The sequence below is a fragment of the Girardinichthys multiradiatus genome, chromosome 3 (assembly GCF_021462225.1).
Source record: "Girardinichthys multiradiatus isolate DD_20200921_A chromosome 3, DD_fGirMul_XY1, whole genome shotgun sequence".
In the NCBI taxonomy this organism is placed as follows: domain Eukaryota; kingdom Metazoa; phylum Chordata; class Actinopteri; order Cyprinodontiformes; family Goodeidae; genus Girardinichthys; species Girardinichthys multiradiatus.
Window position 1 is genome coordinate 2,727,321 of NC_061796.1, and position 12,832 is coordinate 2,740,152.

Consider the following 12,832-nt stretch of genomic DNA (forward strand, 5'->3'; position numbering starts at 1 on the left):
GTTCAACAAATTTTAGAGGAGACAAAATGCATCTGAAATGCAGTTTTTGGTTAATGCCACTTATAAAATAAAATTGTTGCACCAAAATATAATTACAGAAAGAAAGTTATTCCTTATACCACAACATATCTACAGCATTTGCATGAAAACTCCTACCCCTTAAACATTTTCATCTTTATTGACACTACAACCACAAAGTTCAATGTTTTTATTGGTATTTTGTGGTAGACCAATATAAAGCATTGAATAATTCCTGAGCCAATAATTTGTAGACACACCTTTTGTTGCAGTTACAGCAGCAAGTCTTTGTGGTAGGTCACCACTGACTTTCCACATTAAAACACTAAAACTTTTTTCCTATTCTTACTGTATAAAACAGCTCAAGCTTAGTCATATTGGATGGAAAGCATCTGTGAAAATTGTTGTTAAAGTCTTGCAGCAGATTGTAACTTAGATTTAGATCTGGACTTTGATCTAAACATCTCTATTGCAGCTCTGGTTGTAGGTTTAAGGTCATGGGCCTGGTGGAAAATTGACTTTTACCCCTTCGCAAGTGTTTTGCAGGATCTAGCAGGTTTTCTTTTAGGATTACCCTTCATTTAGCCCCATCCATCTTCCCATCAACTCTAACCAGTCTCTTTGTAGAGAGACATCCCCACAACATGATGCTGACATCACAATGTTTGATGGTAAAGATTAACTTTTCAGAGTTATTTAAAATATTAGAAGGTTCCTTTTGATCTAATCTGATCAGAACAACTTCTTCCTCATGTTGCCTTTGGTTTCCTCCAGCTGTTTTATAACAACGGTTCTCTTCGTACCATTCTTACATAAAGGCAATACTTTTGAAGTGCAGGACTGATAAGTGGTCTGGTCACCTTTTCTTTCACCTGAACTGTGTATCTCTGCAGCCTCTCCAGAGCTACTATTGGCCACTTAGCTGCCTTACTAATAATGCTCTCCTTCCCTGCCTTCAGTTTTAGATGGTTAACCATGACTTGTTAGGTTTACAGTTGTGCCAAACTATTTCCATTTTCAGATATTGGGTCAAACAGAGATTTGTGAAATGTTCAAGGCTTGGGATATTGTTTTATAAAGTAACTGCTTTAAACCTCTCCACACCTCTCTTCCTGACCTGCCTGCTTGTTCATTGGTCTTCATGATGATGTTTGCTCACTTCTCTAACAAACCCGGGAGGCCTTCAGAGAATTTCTGTATATATACAGAAAATAATAACAGGTTGACCATTTTCAATAACTTGTTGAGATTGGCAGACATTTGGTTAAACTGTATTTTATTTAGGTGCATTAGCGTAAGGGGATTGAATAACTATGCATGCCACCCTTTTTCAGTTTTTATTTGTTAAAAAAAAGTTTGAAATCTGTGTGAGACATTTTCCATTCCCCAGTTAAATAACATTGTTTTGGTTTGCCACATGAATCCCAATACAATATGTTGAATTCTGAAGCAAACAATATATAAAGTTAAAGGGGTATGCATAGTTTCACAATTTGCTATATGTATATAAAGGTGAGACTTGTTTAACATATACACTTTTTTTCTTGTAAATACACGTTTTCTTCTAGATCTAAAATATACCTTGTATGTTTCTGAAAAAATTACAAATTTATTGTTTTATAACCATCATCATCCATCTCTTCTAGGCGTCTATATCACTGAAAACTCCTACAAAGTTCCATTTTTGATTATTGTTGTTACTTTACAGGACACAGATGGCTTAAATTGCATTTGCCAAATCAATTATCTTAACATTTGTTAGCTGTGTTAATGATAATGAGTTAATTCTACTAAATGCTGACTAATATGTGGGGATGTTACTGTAGGAGTCCCATTAATTTCGTTCATTGGTGCTAATGTACTGTGGATGGGCTAGTTTTGTTTCTCATAATGCATCACATTATTCATGCCTCACACTCAGCTGAGCATTTAATTCTCATTAGCCTAAGTAAACCATATTTTTATCAGCTGGATGATATTTTGCTGATTGTTGTGTAAAGAGCATACAAAACTAATCACACTGAGCATCTTGAACTGTCCTCTCTCTGGTTCACATGAGCAATTAAACCCCATTTGTTATGCAGGAACATGGCACGTGGTGGCCTCCTGCTGGTTTTTGGTTGACATTTATGAAGAAATTAGAAGTAACACATAAATTAGTGTTAATTTTTTCTCGTCACAGCAGATTTTCTGCTAAAACTTGTTCCTGTTTGAAAGCTTTCTATCTGATGCTCGGCTGTTTAATATCCATACCTGACAGTTTAATCCTGATAGTTAAATTATTAACTTATGAAACATTAAAAACCTTGAAAATTACTATTTTGTTTTTATTGACAATGACCTTGTTACAAAACTGTGAGACTGCTAAATGTCTTCATGTAACATATGGACATATGTTGTTTATTTTGTCTTGCTTTATAGAAGTCATCATCATTGTTGTTGGGTGTTGTATTCTGTACTTTTACTTTATAAAATAACATCCGTGGCACAATAAAAGGCACAGTATAAAAACATGTTTTCGCAGATCCTGACAGCAACATTGTACTGGAGGTTGCACAGGTCTCAACCATGACCTTCCACTGAATTATTGCAAACTAATATCCTAACCAATCAAATTATGTGGCACAAACCATGAAGCTGCAAATATCCTGTCAACACACAAACAAATTCTATTCAATTGCATTTGGTTTATTTCAGCTGCGAGAACAATTTATCATCTTTCTTCAAGGAAAATAGACACACAGTCCAGCTTGAGATCCAGGCTGAATTATCCCAGCTCATAGCAGCTCTTAAAGAACGGAGTAAGATGTTTCTGAGTTACTTTAAGTTAGGTAAAACCACACAAATACCTACAATTCAGTAGCTGGTTTTCTTTTCATAGGAATCTGACACTATACTGTTTGTCTTTCTGCTGATAAATGTAAATAAATATGCCCCATGCCAATAATTTATTTATATTATAAATAGCTTCACCAAATAGCTCAAATATTGGTTTTAAAGTGGTTCTGTCAGTGCGGATGTGCCAATAACAACAAGCATTCTGAGGTCAAACACAGAGAGAAAAACACGTCAAGGCAGAGGAAGGAAGAAAAAGCTATTCCTGCTCTTCTGCACATCTAGAGATACAGAATTGAAAATGACACTACCTTGCAAAAGTATTCATACACACTTTCATGTATTTTGTTTGCATGTAATCACTACAAATTGGGAAGTTTAAGGTACAGATAAAAATCTGAAAATGTGCTATGCATTCAGCCCCGTTGAGCCAATACTCTGAATCACCTTTCACTGTGATTACAACCGCAAGCCTTTGGGGGTTAATTCTACCAGCTTGGCACATGTAGAGATTATTTTCTTTTTAGCCATAGTTCTGCCAGACTAGATGGCAGTTTAATTTAGGTATAGGATAGACACAAGGGTGACTGCGGCTCAGTGGGAAGAGTAGTCGTCTTGCAATCTGAAGGTTGTGAGTTTAATTCCAGCTTCCTCCTGCCACATATTGATGTGCCCCCTGGCAAGGCAATTAACCTCATGTTGCCTACCAATCTGTGTATTGGTGTAGGAATGAGTGCACATTTGTGGGTGGCTCTAGTATAAAGCACTTTGAGTGTTCAGTATACCTAGAAAAGACAGTTCATCATATAAAACACATTGAAGTTTGTGGTTGCAGTGTGACAAAATGTGAATACTTTTATAACAAGCTGTAGGAAACAGGTTTATTATAAGAGCAACAGAGCAGCAGTTACACTGTAAAGTTAGTTTGATCACTTGTAAAAATGTTAAGCTTAAAAAAGAATTTAAATGTAAAGTAGTGTGACATAGATGAATAACCACTGAGACGTTGGCTCCACTACTTCGAGGGTTTTAAGAAAATGATTGAAATATGAAAAAAACATTCAGGCAGCTTATTTACATCTAATTCTATTTAATGTTTTTTCTTTCACAGTTTCCACTTTATAACTAAGCCACCATCGTCTCTACCATCATCTTAAGCCTGTCTTGTCAATGTGGATATTCACCAACATGATGAACTGCAACATAACTAAATCCTGGCTTTGTATCAACACCTCATTTTCCACCCTCCCTATAACAGCCAGTCCAGCTAACAGGAGTGGTATGGGAGCATATCTTGAAAGACTGGCACATTTAGATGAAGGACTCTACAATGACTTCTACAGCCTCTGGATTGCACTGATGGTCATAAACTCTGTCATATTCCTGGTAGGAGGTTTTAACAAAATTTCTTTACTAGCTCATTTCTATCACTGCAAAAGTATTGAACTCTTTCATGTTTTGCCATTGAATAGAAATGTACACCACACTTTTCAGATATTTACTCATATTAAATACAAATCAGGTTCAAAGTGATACTAAATGAAATCTAGTGCAACCAACAACCTTTACAGAGCCTTAGTGTACAAATGGCATCATGAAGACAAAAGAACACTATGGAAGTAAATATGTGCCATCAGGATTTGAATAAAAAAAGCCTCTGAAATTTGAATGTTGTATATTAGTGCTTCCCTTTTCAGTGTTAAAATAAATTCAGAATATATTTTTAACCTAAAAAAAAATTCAGTGTTATTATTTGTACATGGTTGCAATTTTCATTTGTTAAAAAAATTCACATTACTATTTCAAAGTGATCAAATTTTCAATATACCTATTTTTTCCATTTAATTTTTCAGAGTTAAAACATTCAGCATACAAAAAATTCAACTTTTCAAAATTCAAATACAATAGTTTCACTGTCCTCAAATTCAACTTGCTCAAATTCGCTGTCTCAAATTCAGCGTCTAAACCAACGGCCCAAACCCGTGTTTTAAATCAAGCTTTAAGATAATGTATCAAACTTCATGCGCAAAATAAAATATACTACAGAAATATGAAAGCATTAAACTCACCGTAGGGTTTGCGTTCACCTCCATGGTCGCCAGCCTCGGTGATGCTGGTATTTCTTCAATTTGACGGTTGCGTCATGTGGTTGGCAGGGTGTTGGAATTTGACATCCATTGCTAATGTCTGTGACCTGAAGTAACCTTGCCATTTTTACAGAGAATTTTTAGACGCTGAATTTGAGACAGCAAATTTGAGCAAGTTGAATTTGAGGACAGTGAAACTATTGTATTTGAATTTTGAAAAGTTGAATTTTTTATATGCTGAATTTTTTTACTTTGAAAAATAAAATAGGTATATTGAAAATTTGATCACTTTGAAATAGTAATGTGAATTTTTTTAACAAATGAAAATTGCAACCATGTACAAATAATGATGCTGAATTTGTTTTTCATGTACAAATAATGGCACTGAATTTTTTTTTAGGTTAAAAATATATTCTGAATTTATTTTAACACTGAAAAAGTAAGCACTAATATACAACATTCAAATTTCAGAGGCATTTTTTATTCAAATCCTGATGGCACATATTTACTTCCATAGAACACAGCAGACAGGTGGGGGATGGAGTTGTGTAGATGTTTACGGCAAAGTTAGGTTATAAAGTAACATTTCAAGCTTTGGAGATCTCAAAGAACACTGTTCAATCTATCATCTGAAAATGGGAGTAAGGCATAATGACAAACCTACCAAGACATCACGTGTACAAGGAGAGCATTATTCAGAGAAGCAACGTGGTGAAACGGGATGTTGCATCATCATTCTGTTGAGATGCATTTAGTAGGTTGGTTAGAGTTGGTGGGTGTAAGTAATCAGAAGATAATCCGGGAAAAAAAAACTGCTAGAATATGCAAAGACTGGTCTTGAGGTTAGCCTTCAGGCAGGACAACAACCCTCAACATCCACTAAGAGCTACACTGGGATTGTTTAGATCAAGGCATATTCGTGTGTTAAAATGATGCCTTCAATGTCCAGATTTACAGTACAGACCAAAACTTTGGACACACCTTCTCATTCAAAGAGTTGTCTTAATTTTCATGACTATGAATATTGTAGCTCCACACTGAAGGCATCAAAACTATGAAGTAACACATGTGGAATTATATACTGAACAAAAAAGTGTGAAACAACTGAAAAGATGTCTTATATTCTAGGTTCTTCAATGTAGCTACCTTTTGCTTTGATTACTGCTACGCACACTCTTGGCATTCGGTTGATGAGCTTCAAGAGGTAGTCACCTGAAATGGTTTTCACTTCACAGGTGTGCCCTGTCAGGTTTAATAAGTGGAATTTCAAGTCTTATAAATGGGGTTGGGACCATCAGTTGTGTTGTGCAGTAGGTGGGCACAGTACACAGCTGATAGTCCTACTGAATAGACTGTTAGCATTTGTATTATGGCAAGAAAAAAGCAGCTAAGTAAAGAAAAACGAGTGGCCATCATTACTTTAAGAAATGAAGTCAGTCCGAACAATTGGGAAAACTTTGAAAGTGTCCCCAAGTGCAGTCACAAAAACCATCAAGTGCTACAAAGAAACTGGCTCACATGAGGACCGCCCCAGGAAAGGAAGACCAAGAGTCACCTCTGCTGCGGACGATAAGTTCATCCGAGTCACCAGCCTCAGAAATCGCAGGTTAACAGCAGCTCAGATTAGAAAAAAGGTCAATGCCACACAGAGTTCTAGCAGCAGACACATCTCTAGAACAACTGTTAAGAGGAGACTGTGTGAATCAGGCCTTCATGGTAAAATAGCTGCTAGGAAACCACTGCTGAGGACAGGCAACAAGCAGAAGAGACTTGTTTGGGCTAAAGAACACAAGGAATGGACATTAGACCAGTGGAAATCTGTGCTTTGGTCTGATGAGTCCAAGTTTGAGATCTTTGGTTCCAACCACCGTGTCTTTGTGCGGCGCAGAAGAAGTGAACGGATGGACTCTACATGCCCACCGTGAAGCATGGAGGAGGAGGTGTGATGGTGTGGGGGTGCTTTGCTGGTGATACTGTTGGGGATTTATTCAAAATTGAAGACATACTGAACCAGCATGGCTACCACAGCATCTTGCAGCAACATGCTATTCCATCCGGTTTGCGTTTAGTTGGACCATCGTTTATTCTTCAACGGGACAATGACCCCAAACACACCTCCAGGCTGTGTAAGGGCTATTTGACCAAGAAGGAAAGTAATGGGGTGCTGCGCCAGAGGACCTGGCCTCCACAGTCACCGGACCTGAACCCAATTGAGATGGTTTGGGGTAAGCTGGACCGCAGAGTGAAGGCAAAAGGGCCAACAAGGGCTAAGCATCTCTGGGAACTCCTTCAAGACTGTTGGAAAACCATTTCAGGTGCCTACCTCTTGAAACTCATCAACAGAATGCCAAGAGTGTGTGGAGCAGTAATCAAAGCAAAAGGTGGCTACTTTGAAGAACCTACAATATAAGACATATTTTCAGTTGTTTCACACTTTTTTGTTCAGTATATAATACCACATGAGTTAATTCATAGTTTTGATGCCTTCAGTGTGAAGCTACAATATTCATAGTCATGAAAATAAAGACAACTCTTTGAATGAGAAGGTGTGTCCAAACTTTTGGTTTGTACTGTACATCCAAATACAAATCTGTATTAAGACCTAAAATTGACGTTGACAGACTTTCCACTGAATCTGACTTTGCTTTAGTTATTTTGCAATGAAGAATGGCCAAAGTACAAGTGCAAAGAAGGTATAGTCAAATCCCCAATGACTTACAGCTTGCACCTGTAACTAAATGGAAAGGTTGTTTGAGGAAAAATGATTCAGTGGGCTGAAAACAAAGCATTATTTTAAACATTTGTTTATTTATTTATTTTTTTTATTTGTAAAAAATATCAAAACCACTTCACAAATGTACTGTTTTATGTTGCTGTGTCACATAAAATCCTTATAAAGTGAACTGAAGTTTGCAGTTGTAATATGACAAACTCGTCGTATCTGTAGTAATATGTGAACGCATTGCAGGGGGTACGTGGAAACATTTGATATTTTATTTCCAAGATCATGGGTAAATATCATCAGTTAGTAGGGATAATTCCTGTATGTGTGATGCTTTATTAGGAGGTTTTATTAGGAAAGTTAAAGGATGAAAACAATGTTGAGCTGATAGAGTGAGTCTGAATATTATTTTTGTTAAATGTTCTGTTCCGGATTTTTTAAGTTTAAATGTCTGTTTATTGGGGACTTGTTCAAAAGAGCTCCAGTTTTTGTTATAACAGAAGGCAGGTTTATTATTTATGTTGATTTTGTGTTTATTCAGATTACTTACTCACTTTCACGGCAACAGAGTTATATTTATGTTTAATTTGAGCTGAAGAGAATAAAATGCCTAAAAACTAAATGTTCAAGTTAAGGAGTTTGAATAATTTTCACTTAATAATCAGCTGTTGTACATTCTATTTTTGTTAACATATTTGACTGAGAGGGTACCCATGGTATAATAAAATGGCTCAGGGGTTACACAAGTCAAATAAGGTTGGGAATCAGTGGTGTAAGGCACTGTATGTCCTTCTTTTGTTTTTCCAGGTGGGCATGGTGCTCAACACAGTTGCACTTTACGTTTTTTGTTACCGTACGAAGCAAAAGACAACCTCGGTGATCTACACCATCAACCTGGCAGTGACGGACCTCTTGGTGAATCTATCTCTGCCAACTCGCATCTTGCTCTACTACAGCGGAGGAGCTTGTCTCACCTGCTCCTATATGCACATCTTCAGTTACTTTGTGAACATGTACTGCAGCATCTTATTTTTAACCTGCATATGTGTCGACCGTTACCTTGCTATTGTGCAGGTGAGTAATTGCCAGTTGTTAGACTCAAACATTTGTCTCAGTCAATGTTCTAAAAAATAACCTTCTGATCCCAAATCTAGATGTTCAAATTTTCTTGCTTTTGTCTTTTCAGGTTGAAGCTTCCCGTCGTTGGAGGAGCTCCAGCGTAGCCAAGGTGGTGTGCATTACTGTCTGGCTGTTTGCAATCGTGGTCACATACTCCTTTCTCTCCACTGCTTTCCAGCATACAGGCTGCTGCATCTCAAAGCTTCTTTTCCTCACAATCACTGAGTTCTTTTTGCCCCTCATCATCATTGTGGTCTTCACTCTGCGCATTATGTGGGCCCTAACGGATCGTCGCCTCATGCAGCAGAGCAGGTAAAAGGCAGCTGAAGTATAGAGGAAATCTGAGCTTTATCTACCGAATTACCCAAGTTAATTAAAACGAGTAAAAAAAGCCTCAGGAATAACTTACTTCTGAAGCTTTGAAATTGCATAGACTTTAGGTCATCACGTTTCTGATTGTGTTTCTAAGGAAGAGAAGGAGAAGGGCCGTTCAGCTGCTGACGACTGTGCTGATCATCTTCACTGTCTGCTTCACTCCATTTCACATCAGACAGGTGAGTCACAGACACAAATCCATCCATCCATGATTCCTGATCCATCCATCCATCCGTCCGTCCGTCCGTCCGTCCATCCATCCATCCATCAGACGTTGCCATTCACTTATACTTCGCATTGATGTAATGTCACTTTTAGGCATTTAATTATGCATCACACAGGATCAAACAGGGTCTACAAACAGGCTTAAGTACAGTATGTATGTAGATGAAACCTGATATTTACATACACTGTATGAAAAGGCTCATTACCATAACAGCAAGACTAGCCTAAGGTTGTATGAAGCCTTAAGCACTACATGGATACCAATTCAGATATACTTATCTTTAAATGAACTGAAGAAGGTGTCAAGTATGTGGTTACGATTATGCCAGAACCACAGGCACAAAAATCTGTAGTATCTCTGCAACAGGCTCCCAACGATTGAAGTATTACAGCTTGTGACCAGAACTGTATTCTGTCTAAATGGGAATGTATTTTTGTTTTGTAGGTTTTGTTGTATTTCTACCCTGACATGCCCCATCAAGTGATCGTGTACCACTTAACAGTCACTCTAAGCAGCTTGAACAGCTGTATGGATCCTGTTGTCTACTGCTTTGTTACAAATAATTTCAAGGTGAGTATCAAGGTTCTGTCTTGCCACTCTTCCTCACTTACTATATCCACCTTGAAAACTGCACATCTCATATCCTTGCTTCAAATCCCAAGTTATCTACCGGCGAATCAGTCATTCACTTGAATTCTTGCTAAATTATTTACCACTTTTACTGTCCCCAGGCCACAATGAAACATCTTTTCCGTCGTGCCGAGCCAGAGCAAACCAGTGGTGACATTGTCAGTATGCAGCACAGCTCCAAGGCCTCTGGAAGGACAGTTAACGCCATCACCAATAACAGGATCAGGATGATCAGGATGACCAGGATTCCCAGCGCACGACAGAGGGACGTTATGGAGAACAATCACACACCATAAAACTGTTCTAACAAGAGATGATTGGCTTTATTTTGACAGACATGACTGGTTTCTGAAAACTTCATACCAGTGAAAACAGCTTCAATAAGTAAAGACTTAAAGACATTCCTTTATATCATGAATTAATTACAGGATACACAGTCTGATTGAAGCGTCTTTAGTTAAACATCATTGCCATTCAAAAATAAAAATGTATTTGCTTTGTATTTCTTTTGCTAAATGCTTCCTAAGCAAGTGCATGTTTAAACCCTTAAACAGAGCTATTTAAACAGTACTAAATAGTACTATATAAATGTTTTTCGATCTTAAATGGTAAGATTTACCACGTAACAATAAATGTTAGCACAGCATATATAAAAAAAAAAAACTTTATTGGAAACTGCTTTGGGATCATCTCAGTTGCAATGGACACGGAGACAGAAACAAAAAGAAAAAAAAGAAGCAAGAAAGAGACAAAGGTCGGGCAAAAAGGGAAAAGGGAGAGAAGGAGAGAAAGAATACAATTGCAGAAACATATATAACAACAGCAATGTTACTGAAAGGTGCACGCTACTAATGAATGCAAGATGTATTTGGAGGTAACTGCAGTGCAATATAGAACATCTGTGTATCTGTTAACACCTGAATCCAAACACCTGTGGTTGTAAGTGTGAGTGTGCTTATGGTTTCTCCATAAAAATATGCAACAGCGAGTGTGAAGAGCCACAGACCTGCCCCCCTACACGAGACAAAGACACGGAGGAGATCTAAGCTATAGACATCCAAAGGACCCCTAGAGCATGGGAACCCCAGGAGCACCACCGCTGGGACTACCGCTACCCCCCCAGAGAAGAGCAGAGGAGAGCCCTTGGGGAACCACCCAGCAGCCACGGTGGAGAAGCCCCAGGGAGCTGGAGTGATGAGCTCACAGGCCCCACCAGCAGCCGTCTTCGCAGCAGCAGATCCAGCCATGGACCCATAGATCCGAGACCCTGGGGCACATCATCCCCCCAAGCGGAGGCCTGATAAAGCCAGGGGGCCCAGGCCCTGGCAAGCGGCCACTGTGAGTGAGCCGGCACACACCAAAGCACCCAGCCCCAGACACCGAGAACCACCAATACACCAGCGGGCAGAGATACCGGCCACCGGCAGGTAGTGTGGCGGGTAGGAAATAGGCCCCACATTTGATGGAGGGCCCAAGCTGATCCAGGAGAGGGAGCAGCCCAAGACTCAACCTGACACAAAAAGATGCGCACACAGTCACAATCACACATTCCCGCCCTCATGCCTACACATAAAAACACACGCACCCAACATAAACGACACACAAAAATGGACGGGGTACACTCCTTCACACGCCCCCATACATGCTCTGTACTCTGAGGTCCAGGTACCAATACCCCAGAGGGTCAACTAGTTCCTGAACCCAGGAGGTGGTCCCCTTCCTTCCGGGGTGGAGACAGGCAGACCACACCAGCCCAGACTAGTGCTGGCATCACCCAAACCTGAACAACCCCGGCCCAGACACCGAACCCCGCTCCGACCTCCGGCCCCAATGAAAAACACCTGTGAAAATGATTAAGATCAAGCATCTTGATACCTTGGATTCTTTTATGTATTGATCATTAATCTTCAGAGTCACTTAGATCAACTTCTTACATTATAGAAAAACAGTCAGCTTGCAGTAGTCAAGCGCATTTATATATGGCTTACAAATCATTAGGGAATAATATCTGCTGTTGTGCAGCTTAGAATTACATTGGACTTTGTTTTTAAAGATCGTGACATGTTTCATACAATGAATGTTTTCACTTTTTTCTACTGTTTATTAAATAGTTATTAGGTTCTGTTTTATCATCTGAGTCAAAAGGCAAGGTTCTCAATTTATCAGTCCATCAACATTCCAGGCTTTAGTTCATGACATATGGATCATGACCTAAAGAACAAGATCTCACATACAAGTGACTGAAATGAGCTTCCGACCTCCCTGTGCAATATGTATGGAATATTGCACATCTGTAATGAAACAATATAGAGTCAGGAGCTCCATCATTTGACAGGAGCTCCTACACATCATACGGAGGCAGTTGAGTTTGGGTATCTTATTAGGATACCTCATGGGTACCTCCCATTGGAGGTGTTTTGGTACAACTCATTAGAAGAATACCCTGAGGCAGACCCAGAGTTTGCTGGAGAAACTACCACCTTAGATGTTTCACATTTTCAATTGCTTGTCAACACAAATAGCAGTTCAGTCACATGGCAGGAACTAAAGGTATTTAACCATCTAAATGTTGTGAAGACGACTTGCTCATATTCAAACGGAACATCAGAATAGGGCCCTGGTCTAAATACTTCGGAAACTGCTGATCTAATAGAATTTTCACGCACAACCATGTCTCAGGTTTACAGAGAATAGTCTTAAAGACGTCAGAGCTAAGAGGACAACCCCAAATTACAACCTTTGTACTTGAAATATCATCTCTAGACATCGACAATGGAAAAAACATTGCCTTGTTCCAATGTGCCTTGATTTCAGCTGCAA

General features: G+C 38.9%; 1 protein-coding gene across 1 annotated transcript; it reads left to right on the forward strand.

Moving 5' to 3' along the window:
* The first annotated feature begins 3,582 nt into the window (after positions 1–3,582).
* gpr20 (G protein-coupled receptor 20) lies at positions 3,583–10,385 on the forward strand. Its single transcript, XM_047360756.1, has 7 exons — positions 3,583–3,596; positions 3,984–4,239; positions 8,470–8,736; positions 8,849–9,093; positions 9,251–9,335; positions 9,827–9,952; positions 10,114–10,385. The coding sequence occupies exons 1-7, from the start codon at positions 3,583–3,585 to the stop codon at positions 10,306–10,308; spliced, it is 1,188 nt and encodes a 395-aa protein (XP_047216712.1). The 3' UTR covers positions 10,309–10,385.
* The last annotated feature ends 2,447 nt before the right edge of the window (positions 10,386–12,832 follow it).

Bases quoted from the DNA above. Each gene is read 5' to 3' on its own strand.
- gpr20 (XM_047360756.1), top strand. The intron at 9,094-9,250 runs GTAAAAGGCAGC...TGTGTTTCTAAG, and splicing joins CGCCTCATGCAGCAGAGCAG to GAAGAGAAGGAGAAGGGCCG. The intron at 9,336-9,826 runs GTGAGTCACAGA...TTTGTTTTGTAG, and splicing joins CTCCATTTCACATCAGACAG to GTTTTGTTGTATTTCTACCC.